We start from the raw sequence: 16528 nt of genomic DNA, 5'->3' as shown, positions 1-16528 counted from the left end.
CCTTTAAATCTCAATTTAAAGGGCCCAGGTATTTAAAGGCTCCGCCTCTTCTGGTTGAGGCCACGCCTCTCTTCTGGTTGAGCCCGTGCCCCCTGCTCAGGGCTGTGGCATACCAGTAAGTCCTTTAAGTTACTTTCACTCCCAGTACAGTGAAAAACAAAGCAAAGAACTCTACCAGATGTCCTGACAGGAACACAGACTTACTCAAGGTCTGTTAACAATGGACTCTTTGAGTCATCTCATATGTGGAATTGGAAAAAAATCCTGCAGGGTTGAAGCCTATTAGAAAGTGTTTATATTTATAAGATGATATTCCCAGTTCTCTGTAAAATCATGCTCATAGTTTAAAGAGCAATTATCTAATCCCCTTGTCTGTCCTCACATTCCAGTCTGAATGTAGAAATTAGTTTAGTCCTTGGGACTCTTTCCCAGGAAACGATGAAATCAATGTTTTGGTATGTGGCTTTGTCCAAAGGGAGTGGGCAGCTGAGTTTATCCGTCCTTTCCTTTCCAGATTTTGTTGGGTTGTTCTGTAGTGTATACTCTTGTCAGAGAAGCTGCTCAGAGTCGTCCTCCCATCTGACAATAGAAAGGAGCATTCTCTTGTCTCTTTTTCTCCTTTTTGTTCAAAAAAGAAAAGAAAAAAGAAACCCAGACAGTGTGAGCTTAAGGGTCCCAGCTTGGTGGGAATGAACAATCTGAGTACATCTTCTGTTGGCACTCCTAGGCTTTCTTACTCTCCATGTTATACACAAATTCTCTCCTAGATGCTGATGGGGAGTCTCTCCGGTCTTTGTTTTCAGAGTGGGATAATCCTGTATTTGCTCGATACCCAGAGGTTGGTATTATTATGTTCTAGAGTTTCAGTGGGAGCCGTTTCAATCTTGTCTTCTATTATGTTGATTTTTTAACTGAAATGGCAAATACTATAACTGTTGTGTATATTTATTCTGTTGTACATATACCAAGCTTGTCTATGGTACCTTTTTATAGATGATTTGTGAGTTCATTTGTGGGTTTATGCAAATTAGAAGTGACTGGTATTACAGCTGATCTTAAAGAATACCTAGTGTTATTTGGAATCCAAAGTGGTGGTGTGGGCTGAGTCTACAATGCAAAAATAATCACCTTGACTTAGGATAAAATTCTGTCCCTTGCAATACTCCCCTCCCTCTTATATGTGTTATGAGTTATTTAAATATGTTTGTAGCATTGGCAGACCATAATGTGTGAGGGAGAAACAACATTGCACACTATGTCTACGGAGCTTTTAGAGCCATTTCCTTTATAGTCACAGGGAAATATCTTTAATCCGTGTGAATAAGTGTACAATTTCAGTCAGGATGTGCAATATGTATACAAATATTTCCACTTGTGTACAATACAGATGCAGGAGCAAACAACCTGCTGGTGAGTTTCTGAAGGGAAACAATTCTTTAGAACATCTGCTGTAGTAACAGTCATTCTGAGATGATACATCTTCCTGGATGTTCAGCTCATTGAGTGTGTACGTGTTGGCTGACAACTAATGTCAGATTGTCTAATGAAATAGCTCTTAGTGTGTGGGAAAGTGTTGAGAGAGGAGCAGAGAGATTACCAGATGGTATTTTGAGCTAGTTCTGTTCTTGTTAGGGTACACTCGGTACAGAGGGACCCCTTTCCAGAATAGTCTTATTCAAAGCTGGCAGTTTGATTTTTTGGCTTTAAACTCAATAGTTAAGTCTGCATCCTGTAAATTATCTGTGTTTATCTTTTTCACAGGTTGCTGTTGATGTGAGCAGTGGCCAGGCGGGGAGTCTGGCTGTGAAAATTCATAATATCTTATATCCCTATCGTTTCACCAAGGAAATGATTAATTCAATGCAGGTACAATAAGTCAGATAGCAGCTTTGTGTAAACACCAATATTTCAACTGCTACTAGCCAAATAGTATTTGTTAATGTTTCTGCTGGGTGAAAAAAACGTAGTGAATTAAATAGATAATACTTTTTAGTTTGCAAAGAAAAGCATTATTGGTTTGTGAGAGAGACACCAACAGATATATGCATATCAAGTTATATCTCAAAACCATCTCTTGGATGATTGTAAACAGTTGCCTACACAGTGGTTCCCAACTTGCTTGAGTTTAAAGCTGGTTAAGTCAAGAAATAGCCCTGATATCACTGCCTTGTAACTTACAGCACTATCATTGGCACTTCACTAAGTAACATTCTGATAGGCAGTTGTAGGTGTAGCTATTTGGTTAATTCTGATTCTTTGACATATATTTTCAAAAGAGATATGCCGAAGAAATTCTGACCTGCAGCTGAGCAGTTTCAATAGCAATCCCAAATCTCATGTAAGGACTTTTACACTTATTTTGAAGTGTGGTTCTGCTCTGAAAAGTGACACTAAAAATGGCACAGTAAACATGAAACCCAGTTGTATCTTAGTGCTTCTGTATCAAATGTTTTGCCCATACATTTTAAAATTAATATAAATATGCTGCCAACCTTGCACCTTTACTTTTGGACTCTGAGAGCCAATCTGGGTTCTTTTCTTCTCTCACATCTAATCTAATGCAGGTTCTGCAAACCAAACTATTCTTGTTTACATCCATGCAGTCACATTGCTTCCTGTGGTTTTGTAGAATTATAAATGGTTAGGACTTGGTAAAAAGCTAGTTCACCTTGTGCATTAATACTAGAATCCAGTCCATTTTCTCTTAGTTGTGTTACCTCTGTAAGGTTAATGGGAGTAAAACCATTTGTCACTAATGGCAACAGGTTTGTTTGAAACACCAGGGAAGAGATCTAGAGATTTGAAGGTTTCATTTTTACATTAACTTTTTCAGGTGGAACTGCAATTGTATTCAACCAGTGGTCCCAATATTAACTATTGGTGAGGAGAGGAGTTTATCTCTCAAAAGTTTTGTATGTTTCCCTTCAAAGAAATGGTTTTGCCAATGGATAATGAACATTTTGAATATGTTACAGGTTCTTCACCAAGTGGACAATAAATTTATTGCTTGTTTAATCAACACTAGGAGTGACGTGAATGCAGATGTAGGTAAGAATACCCATTAGTATTGATTAGGTTGAGCTCGCCCTCAAGTACAGTTTCAGTACAGATAAGACACTGACCTGGCATTTTGAAACATGTTCAGAAGATGTGATTTTTTTCAGGGGTGTATTCTTCTGATCTGATAGTTCTGTGATGCTAAATGCAAAATAACAATGCAACATTCCTCTTTCAGTAATATTAAGGCTCTAACTTGTATCTGACAAAAGCCAGGAAACCAAAAGCAAATGCCAGGATTGTGTCCTTGTCTTCTGCTCTTGGGGGACAGGAGAAAAAGGCATGTTATTATGAATTAAGGAGAGTGCTGGCCTTCACTTGGAATTTCCTGGATTTTTCTCTCTCTCTGTTTTGGAGATTGCTAATGGACTTTGTTCATGGTGCTCCTCAGGTGCTGTGGTGATTAATGCTGCTATCGATAAACACCTTACCTTTTGGTAATGTGAAATATATTGAACTTCATTCTCAGTTAATGGATGCATTTCATCTTCTGTATTGAAACTAGCTTGAGCAATACAAAAATGTTCTCCAAACCAGTAGCTTCTTGTTTTTTTATCTAATCTGCATAATAAAATAGAACAGATTGTAGTTGACCTCATCTTTAATATACAGAGAATGGGAATTTGGCTGATGACACCATCATACATACAACTCCTTTAACTTCATGCTGGCCACCCCAGGTTTTAATGACTCGTCTGGATCCTCGCATTTAATTTCTGCATTATTTTATTTTCTGTTAAACCAACTTCCTCCTGAATTTAGCTCTGTTAAATAGACTTATCCCCAGCTGCTAAATCTGACCTCGGTGAGACATGGGCATTGCTCCTTCTTCCTCCCAACATGTGCAGTTGTTTGGAATGAAGGTGCCTGTTGTTAACCTCCTCCCTTACACTTCTAGATGGAAACCTGCTGGTGTTGGTGGATCAGCATGCAGCCCATGAGCGTATCCGCTTGGAGCAACTTATTGCAGGTGAGGATTCATATGTCCAAAAAAGCTCTTTATTGCCCCAGCAAAGTGTAACTGGGAGCAGTCTCCAGGAGGAAAACCGTGAGTCAGCTTGCTAACAAAATTATTTTAAATATAAATTTCCTCATGGGGTCCAGAGATCGAATATGATCCTCGACCTTTCCCATATCATTGGCCCATATGGGCATACAGGCATCTATGAGCTAAGATGTGAAAAAATTATCTAAATATTGGCACCCAAGGGAGTACTAGGTGCCTTTCAAAAGAGAGAGAATGATCCATACCCCGAGGAGCTTTCAGACTGAAATAGGTCTGGGGGCTAACAAGACAGGCAGGATGAATAAAGTCAGGAAAATGGGGATAACATCAATAAAATTATGAGGTTTGGCAGTGTGGACTAATGGGTGAGATGATGGCGTAAAGAGCATGGGTTGTTTTTGTTTAACTAAACACCATGATCAGAAGAGAAACCTAAAATTCACCACATTTAGTCATCTGAAACTGTATGCAGAGGGATAAGTCTTTTCTCTTGCCCAGTTAAATTCTGGTTATAGGTCTGTAAAACAAAGTGCCCATTGACGTCCATTGAGCACTTAAAAGATCACTGGCCTTCTCCTTCATTAAAAAGGCCATGCAGTCCTTGCAAGGAAGATTCCAGGAAAGAAACACTGCTTCTTTTGGCCTACTGGTGAAAACAGCTAAAGACTGAGAACCCTTCTGGGATTGAGGGAAATGTCTAATGAATGGTATTAAAATGGAAACTGTGTGTCAGGACCCAGACAGAGGTAGCCATATCTAGTGGGTAGCAGCCTGGTTCAGGAGGACCTTGTTCTTATGGGGAATCAGACAGGCACTAGGTTGAACTAATCCAGACAAGATCAGACACTATTAGGATCACCAGGACTCAGGCCAACGTCAGGATACTCGTAATCAGGCAGATCAGAGTCTATAAAGCTGGGTAAGGGATCCAGACAGCAGTGACATAGAGGCCAGTTGTGTGTGCCTCTATTTAGGTTTACATAGAAGCCCTGACCAATCAGGGCTCCAGTCAGAGCCCAAGGGAGGCCTTCCTGACATAACTTCAGGTTTCATGTTTTCTCTGCTGGGTTAGTTAGTAGCAAGCCACTGAGTGAGAGCAAGGAGGCATCAACTGACTGGGGAACCAGCAGACCCAGCCAGTTTTGAGATCTGCAGACTCATGACACAATGCACTGATTTTAAATTGGGAGGAGGGATAACTCAGTGGTTTGAGCATTGGCCTGTTAAACCCAGGGTTCGAGTTCAATCCTTGAGGGGGCCATTTAGGGATCTGGGGCAAAAATCTGTCAGGGACAGTACTTGGTCCTGCTGTGAAGGTAGGTGACTGGACTCACTGACCTTTCAACATCCCTTCCAGCTCTATGAGATAGGATAGATAGATTGTTCAATTCACAAGTGGCCATCCCATGAGTTGAGCTAACTCTTGTATTAACCTTTGCTATGTAGAATAACTACTTTAACACTGATGGGGGATCCAAGTGTGGAATTAATCATACTCCCTAGACAATGATTGTCTCTTCCATGACTATCCCTGTTCCCCATGAGTCTCAGGAGGAATTCAAGCACGGAGGGCTACATGCCAAGCCATAGGGCCATTGAGGATAGAGCCTGCGTGTACATTTTAATAACAGTATTTGTAATTTTTCTGCCCATAGATTCCTATGAGAAGCAACCTGAAGAATCTGGCAAGAAGAAATTGCTGTCCTCCACCATCTGTCCCCCACTAGAGATTGAGGTAACAGAGGAACAGAGAAGACTTTTACGGTTAGTAATGGTTGATGGCTCCAATATCTTGGATAGGACTCCAGTGAATAGGAGAATGTAATTTCTGTGTGCTGTTTTGGATACCACAGCCATTGCTGGAGTTGCTTTCATTCTGCTTTAGGCGCACATTGAGTCAGTTCCAATAGCTATAATGTGAGGAGAAGAGAATAGAGGGGTATGGGAAGTTCGTACAATGAATCGTTAGAAAAGAAGAGTCTCTCTGCTCTTGGGTGACAGAAACCAGAATCACTACATAGACTAAGAATTGAACATTGTCTCTCAAATGTTTTGGAATAGTGGATTGTCTACTGTCAGGAATTCTTCCATCCCATACAAGAATTTAGATTAGATTCAGATTTGGGTTTGAGTAGTTACATTTATCTAGCATTACTTAGAGATTTATTCAGAAATCTCTGCTCTCACTCTGAGCAGGCAGTCAAGTGGGGTGGGTATTTACTGTTACAAGATGTTCTCTCCTTTTGTGCTCAGAGTAGGCTTGTTTGGTAATGGGGACTTTTCTGCCCTTCTTGTGTGGACTCATTAGGAACATGGGAATATCTGTACTAGATCATATTTATAGTCCATCTAATTCAGCATTGTCCTTGAGAGTGGCCAGTGCCAAATGCTTCAGAGGCAGGTGCAAGAAATTACATAATGGATAACTATGGAATAACCTGTTCATAGAGGAACATTAAGAAAGAGGGTAAATAGGAGCACCTGATTTACCTTCTTTATCCCTGTTCATTATTTTATATGCCTCTGCCATCTCCTATCTTAATCTTTCTTCATAGAGAAGGCTTTTTGGACCATTAATAATTTTTGTCACCCATCTCTGAATCCCTTCTATTTCTTTTCTATCTTCTTTGAGATAGGGTGACCAGAACTGAACATAGTACTCCAGGTGAGGATATCCCATTGATTTATACAATGACACTGTGACAGGTTCCCCGGGGTGCAACCTGGAACTGAAATACCACTGAGTCCTCTGTCTCACCAACCTGAGCTCCCTCTCACACTGTGATGTTGTGGCAAGCTGCAAACCCCTCCTGCTGCACTTGTACAGACATCCACAGGCAGGGACATACCCAACTGAGTTACGTGAATGCTTTCACCAGTCCATGAACCAACAATAGACAGGCTCCAGCCAATTCCCCCCAGTTCCCCAGCCTAGGACCCCAGATCTGTACCGTCTTGCCCTGGTCAGAAGCCTGACTAGTGCAAGTCTGTTCCCAAGTCTGTCTGTCCCTCAGTGTGGAGAAGACATGCACCAGCTTTTGTTTCTGAGCAGGAACAAATACTTCAAGCAAAACCCACTGGTTTAGATAAAATATAAAACAGATATATTAACTGCAGATAGATTTTAAGTGATTATAAGTAGTAAGTGTACAGATCAAAGTTGGTCACCTAAAAATAAAAGTAGTGTCTCACCCTGATGGTATAGTTACTTAATACACAAGCTGGGATTCTCCTTTCCAGTCTTGGATCATCTCTCCAGTTCAAAGTCTTTGTTCTCCATGCATGTTTCCAGGTGTTGAGTTGTGGAGGGAGTGAGGCCAAATGATGATGTCACTTCCCTCTTTTATAGCTTATTCCAGCTTGCTGGAAAGATCCTTTGCTTTGCAGTGAGTCAAGCTGTCTCCATTGTCCGTGTGCTATCTCTGAGAAGTCTCCATTGTATATGGTTCCTGGGACAGTCCTTGTGAGTGTGTATTCTCCTTAATGGGCCATCATCAGTATCTGTCTGTTCCTTTGTTGTACATGAAGGGCTGATTGTGGGTGTTCCCAACCTTACAACATATTTCAGTAACACACATACAACAAACTTTGTAACTTCATATACAATGATAGCTCATACAATCTAACGGAATATTAATGTTCAACAAATCAAAACTTTTAAATGATACCTCACAAGGCATACTTTGTACAAAGCATATCATAAACATATCACTATGATAAATATGGAAGTGCGAGGGTGTTGCTTTGAGATACAGAGTGTCACAGACATTACAATATTTCCATATTATTTTCTGTCTCATACTTTTTACACCCTAACATTTTGTGTGCTTTTTTGGCTGCCACTACACATTGAGCTGTTACAATGACAGCCAGGTCTTTTTCCTTAGTGATTGCAATTAATTTAAAACTTCAGATTCCGTTATCCTTCCTAATCTCCATCTTACTTGCTGGTTTTTTTATACTCCTTTTTATTGGCTTTACAAGAATTTGATAGCCTGTTTTGGAAAGATATATATTGGCTTCAATAACCTGTTGTCCCTTATCATTTAACCACAGTGAACTATTTTTTACCTTCCTGCTTGCTTGTTTAGGGCTATGCTTTCCTTCTGTAATTCTGTTCTGGTTACATAAGTGGCCTCCATGCAGAGTCTAATGATTTTAATTTCTTCATTCTTGACATTAGAGTTTCTTTGACTAGCTTCCTCTTTTAAAAAGCATTTTCCTTTCTAAACTTGTGTCACAATTCTGGTTTTTAGTATGATTCCTCTCAGAGGATATTGAACTTTATGATATTGTGTATTTGTCACAAGGTACCTCACAGCTAGGGCACTTCCTCCTGGCAGCTCTAGGAATTAGGTCTTTCTGAGTCCAATGCCCCATTTATCACTTGTCTGCATGCCCTGCAGCCTCTTCCTCTATGCGTCTCAGGGTGCGCTCTCTCCATGGCTTGGCCCTCCAGCCAGCTCAATGTGTTTTCCCCCTTTTGAGGGTTCAAAGTCTTTCCATCCAAATTGTCTCAGGCAGTCTTCCCATTCGCTGCCTGGAGTGTACCACTTCCCCAGTGGCTGGTAGGGGAATCTGGGCCTACCCTCTAATCAACAGCCAAGATCTACAACATCCCACCTTGCTACTATTTCCCTGAGCCTTGTCCTACTCTGCATCTCTCAGGCTTGCGCCACCACCCTTCTGGATAAACTCTTCCTTCAGGGCATGAATCCCTGGGCTTTCTACTGTCTCCCTGGGTTTCCTCTTTTCCCTCTCTAATGCCTAGGGAGCAACTGCAGACTTCTTAACTGCAGCCCTTTTCTGCTGCCAACTTCCTACCTTTATACCAGCCCCACTTGTTCCCTCTCAGTAGGGCTCCATCATCAATCAGGCATTGCTTAGGGCTTGTCTAACTTAAAACATTGCAGCAGCACTGCTGTAACATTCCAGTGAAGATGTTACCTATGCCAATAGGAGGGCTTCTGCCATCACAATATCTACTTCAGCTCCCCGAGAGATGATACCTAGGTCGATGGGAGAATTCTTCTTTCTACCTAGCACTGTCTACACAGGGAGTTAGGTCCATTTTAACTATATAGTTCGGAGGTGTGGATTTTTCACACCCCTGAACAACATAATTATATTGATCTAATTTCCTGGTGTAGCCCAGGCCTTAGCAAATCTAATTTACCTCAGGCATGGCCTATCAGGTTAATTGTCTCTTCTCAGGCTCATTAACCCTTTCCAGCTAGTGTGGGGGTGAATACCCCGTCATAATGTATATAATATATTGTGGTCGTTATTACCTGAACTTCCTGTGTGTATCTTAAGAAAAGAACTGTAGACAAGGGAAAAAGTGTTCACCATCCTATTGTGCAATAAAGCGAACTCCTGGGATCTCAGAACCATGGAGCCAGCATTCTGCACAAATTTAATGGAGAGAAATGTGCATTGAAAGAGGAGCATTGCTGGGAAATCCTCAGATGTCATTATATGGGTGGACGAGATGGGAAGCTTCTGTGTGTGGAGTGCAGAAGTGTCCAGCTTGGACTGATCCTGTAGGTGTGTGGAAGAGGGTGCTTCAGTTTCTCATTTCTGAGGTTTTCTTCTCAGGTGCTGCCACAAAAGCCTGGAGGAAATAGGCCTTGAATTATCATTTCCAGAGAACAACAGCTCCCAGATTCTAGTTGGGAAAGTGCCCCTGTGCTTTATGGAGAGAGAGGCCAATGAATTACGACGGAAAAGACAGCCTGTGGCTAAAAGCATTGTGGAGGTTAGTCCTGGATGTGGAGCTTGAGCAATTACATTGTGATGGTGTCGTTCTGCTCTATATTAATCGTGCAGGGTGTTGGAAGAGTGGCTCCTAAGTGAGAAAGCTAAAGAGAGCCCTTGCAATGCTTTCGATAGAATATTTATCCATGTCCACTGGCCTCAAGACTGCTTCTTTGCTGGTGTATTTTTCATCTTAAGTGAGATAGTCTCCTCCTGAAAATGAAAGGAGCATGACTTACTAATGCTGTTCTGTCCCTGCGGGATAAAACAGCAAAGATTTACTTATTAATTGCATAAGAGGCTACATGGATGGATGGCAAGACTATTATTTTAAGTTTAATACAACTAAAATGAGACTCCCAGTATAGAGGCTAATATTCAGCAGTGTGAGTGACAAGGTTGGTTAAGAGGGGTCCTGCTATTTTTGGTGAAGTGGAGTGGGCCACCAGTCTCTCTTCCTCTAGACCTGTGTGGCAGCAGAATTGATAATACATACCACCTCCTGTACCTTCGACAGAGAGGCAGTGTTAATAGAACACTAGACTGGGACTCAGGAGAGCTCAGTTCTATTCGCAGTTTGGCCCTGGCCTGCTGGCATGTGACCCAGGGCAAGTCACCTCACCTCTCTCTGCCTCAATTTCCCTGTAATAATAATGATGTTCCTTTGTAAAATGCTTTGAGATCTACTAAAAAAAGCACTAGATTATAAGTTGTTATTATTGAACACAATTAGTGTTAGGTAGTGATGTTTGTTTTCTTTTAGTCCCATAATTAGGCTAACTCTAAGTCTATAACAGACATAATTAGAATCATAGAATGTCAGGGTTGGAAGGGACCTAAGGAGGTCATCTAGAGCAGGACCAATCCCCATTAGGGATTATTGCAGATTTGGGGAAGTGGATAAAATAAAATTCATAGTGGGTGAGTTGCAAGGAGGATTGCATTTAAAGATAAGAACAAATTAAAATATTATTGTTTTAAAGACTCTCTTGCTCCAGTTGTATCTGTGTGGCTTTCATTTGCACCTGGGAGCAGGGGCGGCTCCAGGCACCAGCGCTCCAAGCACGTGCCTGGGGCAGCAAGCCGCGGGGGGTGCTCTGCTGGTTGCCACTGGGGCGGCAGGCAGGATGCCTTCGGCAGCTTGCCTGCGGAGGGTCCGCTGGTCCTGCGGCTTCAGCGGACCTCCTGCAGGCACGCCTGCGGGAGGTCTGCCAAAGCCACAGGATCAGCAAACCCTCCATGCTTGGGGCTGCAAAATGTCTAGAGCTGCCCCTGCCTGGGAGGAGTTTAAACTTTGAAATTCCTTAGAAAATGTTGTTGGTATGAAACAATACCTGCAATCAGGAATCAGATTTGAAAAATACAAGTGGCAGTAATCTCTCATATTCTGCTCACAACTCAGACTCCATCCATTCATGATGCCAAAATCATATACCTCTTATAGCAGATCATTCATAATTTGATTGCCCCTCTTTCTTGAGTGCTTTGATCAACAGTGACATAGTTAACAAGACTGACATTTAATTGCCATCATTTGGTGTCAGAGTTGTCTTCTCCTATAAACAAATAGGGGCAGTTCATCCCTCTCAGAGAGTATTGTTTCAGGCTTTCTGAAAACTGAGCCAGAAATTGCTGCATCGATTGCTTACAGTTCACATTTTGAAGATTTTCTTCACACCCATAAGTATTAGAGACTTAAAAAAAAAAAAAACACTTAGGGATAGCTCAGTGGTTTGAGCATTGGCCTGCTAAACCCAGCATTGTGAGTTCAATCCTTGAGGGGACCTTTTAGGGATGGGGGGGAGGGGGAGTAAATGTCAGGGACAGTTCTTGGTCTTGCTAGTGAAGGCAGGGGACTGGACTTGATGACCTTTCAAGGTCCCTTCCAGTTCTATGAGATAGGTATAATAACAAGATGCAGCCACCAGGCTGAACCATTGTGAGCCATTCCAATCCTACTCCTGTTTGCAATATGTTTCTCTTTTGTTCATGTGTGAGAGTTTACATACAGGGAAGGTGCCCTTTTCAAGAGGTAATGCTGCTGATCTCTTGGGGCAAAAAAAAAAAACAGGTTGTGAAATGCTGTTGGCTTAAAAAAAATGACCCATTTCCTTGTACTTAATGTAGGAAACTTGGAGACCTTAAGCTTACAAAACAAGTGTCATAACCACCCCAATACAGACCTGCTTGGATTTGACTCACTGAAGGGAGCCCTTTTTTGAACAAATATTTGGTTTTATGGTGTTTGCTCTTATTCCCCATTATATGTCATCTGCTGAATGATATTAGCAATGTGAAAAATCAGGAAAGCTTTTCCTCCAATCTATGAATAAAAACTAGGTGTGAGAGGATATCTACTAGTTATAAAATCTTGAAGGACAAGATTGTTACCGAAATATCGGGTCTGCCTAGCTGAGAGCCAATTAACAGCCTGACAGGAATAAGGAAAAATGCTTTATTCTGCGGAAAAAGGAGAGCCTGTACCTTGGTACAAAAGACTCTGTCTTACACAAATTTCACAAACCTTTTAAACACATTCAGACAAAGACCCTTGCGTGTTAATACTTGATTGGTAAGTGTAAGATCGCATGCTCCCGTTGTCTGGGTAGTACTGACTGGTTTGGAGCAGGATTTTCCTGCTTTGAGGCAGAGGAAAAGAGAGAGTGCAAAAGTTCAGGCTACTGTGTCCATGAGCAGTACTCACCCCCATCCCCACTGTCCGCTTGTAATCTATTAAAGGGAGTCAGCCAGCTTTCACAAGATGACCAGAAACAATCAGATCAGTTCACTAACTACAGATACTTCCTTTGTTTAATAAATCAGTTAGTTTTAAATTTAAAACATGTTTTGCTAAACTTTATGCTAACCATTTTTCTTTTGTATGTATCCTGCACATTTAAAATAGTTTTATTCTAAAAATAAAATTCTGTTTTTTGTATTTTTAAATGAATTTTAAATTCCATCCCAAGCAGAGATTGGCAAAAATCACAAGTAAAAACATAATCATTTAGTAAATAAGAATTGCATACTTCACCATTTTCTAACATAGTAAAAGATGTAAAAGTTAAGAATCTTAACAAATGTAAGTTAAGCTATATAATTACTTATATATAATTACTGTATGTGTATAGATATACTGTATCTTCCTGGTTAGCAAAAACTAAAAGATGCTCCAAATTTAGTGTAAAGGCTATCTTTAGTTGCAATTCAGCTGGGTTTTGTGGTTACCACAAAATTAAAGGATTTAAATGTTTTAAATCAGCGATTTCTGCTTGCTGATTTAAATTGTGATTAAAATCAGTGATTTAAATTACTTGGATTTAAATTAATCCACTCTGTTAGAAAACAGCATCTTCTGACACATCAAGTTCATTCTTTTTTGATTGATTGTCCACATGGGTCACACGAGCACTGGAAGTGGAATACATGTATATGAGGTCTGATTCTTTTGGCTAGCAGTGCCCATGAGGGCCACACCTGTACCCTGGATGTCCTCATGCCTTTCTTCTCCCCTTTTTCCACTGCTAGAGATAAAGGAAAGAGTAGGCCCAGCTGACCCTCAGTTCCTTCTTTCTGCCTGTGGCTGCAAGACAGAACCCCTGCAGCATCTGCTTCTCTGCACACTGTGTGACTTTACTGATCATGTGTGTAATGATAAATATATATATATATATATATATATAGAGAGAGAGAGAGAGAGAGAGAGAGAGAGAGAGAGTGTAATATTAGTATGGTTAGCGTAGTGTCTTTTTTACACTTAGTGGCTATATATAAAAAAACAAACAAAATCCTCTTATTAACGTTAGAGACTTCCCCAGTACCAGGATTTAGTCTCTATGGCTGAAAGGAAGTCCCAACGGTTCAAAACTTGCTCCTCCTATGATTCAGTTGATCTGCTTAATGATTAGCACTCTTGGGGATAGATGCTCAATCTGTTGCCTCTTCTCCAGGAGGATACAGAAGGTGAGAAAGGTCCACCTTAAACATTTTTTCCTGAAGCTCTCAGGTAGAGCCTCCTCAGAACCAGAGAGAAAAGGGCCTCTCTGGCCTAAACAGGCTTCCTCAGTCAATGCTTCAATTTTCTGAATAGGGTAGGAAGGAATATCTTTCCCACAGCAAGCACAGACCTCAGTCACCCTTCTTGGGACCCAGTAAAAGGAGGCATAGATGTCCTCAGACTATTAAGACAAAGGGTAGTTCATGGCCCAAATTAGGTTCCTCTGACACCCTGATAAAACCCAGTTGTTGAGCTCACATGGTACTTTCTCAGGCAGTGGTCCACATTTCACCTGGTACTGATTCTCAGTGCATAAGATGTCAATGACTTGTTACCTCTGAATCTGGTACAGACCCCTACAGTACAGATGCTCCCAGCACTGACTTTCTTGGCACTGAAGTTATTTGTGGTGTCACGTGATCTTGCAGTGACCATGAAGCCTGAGTCACCATTAGTATTCTCAGCTATAAGAGTGCCCTCTGTATTTTGGTATTTACTACCAGTATTGCTACAGTACCAGTCAACTCTTCAGCTGCAGTGGTGGGGAAGACTCCAGTTCACCCCAAAACTCTGGTTAGGGTAGAGGAGGAGTACTCATTTTCTTTCTCCCCTCCTGAGCATAGTAGGAAGGATATTCCCCCAGCCACTCATCTCTTTCCCATTCATATGACCTTTACTGGTCTAACAGGGAATCTAGGAGTTGTATATGTAGACCTATGGGACCTTAGGGAGCGCATTCACATTGATATCCAACCCCATAGCCCCCAGCCCCTTACTTCTACGAGGTGCAACCTTGGGCCCTTTGGGGTATCCAGCCAGCCATAGGCGCCGACTTCTACTTGTGCCATTGGGTGCTTGACCCCCATCTGCCCCTGGCCCTGCCCCGACTCCCACCCTTGCCCCTTCCTGCCCCATTCCAACCCCTTCCCCAAAGTTCCTGCCCCAACTCTGACCCCTCCCTGCCCCTATTCCAACTCCTTCCTCAAATTCCCTCCCCGGCCTCGCCTCTTCCCCCACAGGAATTGGCACCTATGCAGCCACAAGGAAAAATACCTCCACTGCCCCTTGTAGACTTAAATCTCATTCCCCTATGAAACTCCATAGAGTGCTCAAGGAGCGCTGCTGGTGCAGACTCACAGTATAGCACAGGAAGATGAGGAAGAACACCTGCAGATGGTAGAGCACTTGATCCTAGCAGTGGTCTACTCTTCCTCACCAGATTAGGCAGTAAGGCCCTCCACTTCCACGCAGCTGGATGATTGGAAAACATTTCAGTAACTGGTGCATTACATGTTAGAAATCCCCATGGAGGTAGAACAGAAGGACTCTCACAAGCTACTGGACATTTTATACTCTGGCTTGCCTGAAAGGTGTGCCATGCCAATTAATGAGGGGCTGTTGGAGCTGGCAAAAAAATTGTAGTAGACCTCATCATCTGTGGCACCTAATTCTAAAAAGGCAGATAGGTGCTGTCAAGTTTGTCATAACATTGGACAGATGATGCTAGAGATCATCACCCATGGCTACCCTACACTTCTACTCCTTGCCCCCTATGCTCCCTTCCCCATCCCTCTTTGGGAATTCTTCTCACGAGAGCCTGTTACAAGCAGAAGTGGCCTTATTGCTTCATGTAGAAGCCATAGAGGAAGGGCCCTCAGAATTCAGAGGAAGAGGCTTCTACTCTGTTTTTTCTCATTTCAAAGAAAAAATGGGATCTTTGTCCTATACTAGACCAGAGGAGATTCAACAAATATATATGCCACCTCAGATTCAGGATGGTAATACTTGCCTCCATCATTCCATTTCTTGTGGCTCAGGACTGGTTTGTAGCTCTTTACTTACTGGATGTGTACTTCCATAGAGCTATCCACCTATTCCACAGGAAATAACTGAGAATCACAGTAGGGCCCAACTATTACCAATACAAGTCTGTCCATGGCACCACGAGTATTCACAAAATGTCTGGCAGTGATGGCAATGCATTTAAGGTGAAAAGGTATCCATGTCTACCCAAAGTCTACCCATATCTGAATGAGCAGAGGAAGGTCCAAGTAGGAGACCACAGTATCAGTTCTTTCCTTGTTTTCCCAACTGGGATTCTTTGTGAACTGCAAGAAATCGTCTCTCACCCCATAACAGACAATAGAGTTCATAGGAACCATGATTAGCTCTTGATCAGAAAATCCCTACCTCCAAGATGATAGATTATGGTCTCTCCAGTCCATAACAAATGAGCCAAAATTGACTTAAACAAGGTTGGTGTGTATGTGCTTAGGACTACTGGACCATATGACAGCATACACGTATGTGACACAGCTTGCCAGACTTCACCTGTGGTCCTTGCAGTTATGGCTGAGGTTTGTGTACTCCCTGTCAAAGCATCACATGAGCAAGAGAGTCCTGGTCCCACCCTAGAACTCAGTCGGTGGCTGGGAACATATAGAAGAGAGTTTCCTTCTCGATCCCCTCCCTGACAATAAAACTCATCACAGACACTTAAGATACAGGTTGGGAGTACCATCTGCATATGCAAGGGACCTGGTTTGAAATTGCATGTGAACATCCTAGAGCTCAGGGCTTCCAGCTGGCCTGCATGGCATTCCAGCTTGTTCTGCAGATCTTGACAGACAATATAGCCACAATACACTATATAAAGAAGCAATGAGGTGGTCAGTCATCCCCTCTCTGCCAGGAGGCCATCAAGCTAAAGA

General features: G+C 42.0%; 1 protein-coding gene across 6 annotated transcripts in view; it reads left to right on the top strand.

Moving 5' to 3' along the window:
* Window positions 1-16528, top strand: part of MLH3 (mutL homolog 3) — a 31953-nt gene that overhangs the window by 8490 nt on the left and 6935 nt on the right. For all 6 annotated transcript variants that reach the window (XM_050955649.1, XM_050955647.1, XM_050955648.1 and 3 more), the window contains 6 exons: window positions 768-838; window positions 1762-1866; window positions 2976-3048; window positions 3956-4027; window positions 5719-5827; window positions 9662-9821. In XM_050955649.1, coding sequence (XP_050811606.1) covers window positions 768-838; window positions 1762-1866; window positions 2976-3048; window positions 3956-4027; window positions 5719-5827; window positions 9662-9821 — 590 coding nt within the window. The remainder of the gene's footprint in view (window positions 1-767; window positions 839-1761; window positions 1867-2975; window positions 3049-3955; window positions 4028-5718; window positions 5828-9661; window positions 9822-16528) is intronic.

The sequence above is a fragment of the Gopherus flavomarginatus genome, chromosome 5 (assembly GCF_025201925.1).
Source record: "Gopherus flavomarginatus isolate rGopFla2 chromosome 5, rGopFla2.mat.asm, whole genome shotgun sequence".
Classification (NCBI taxonomy): domain Eukaryota; kingdom Metazoa; phylum Chordata; order Testudines; family Testudinidae; genus Gopherus; species Gopherus flavomarginatus.
The sequence above is the reverse complement of the archived record's forward strand: the minus strand, read 5'-3'. Positions and strand labels throughout refer to the sequence as shown.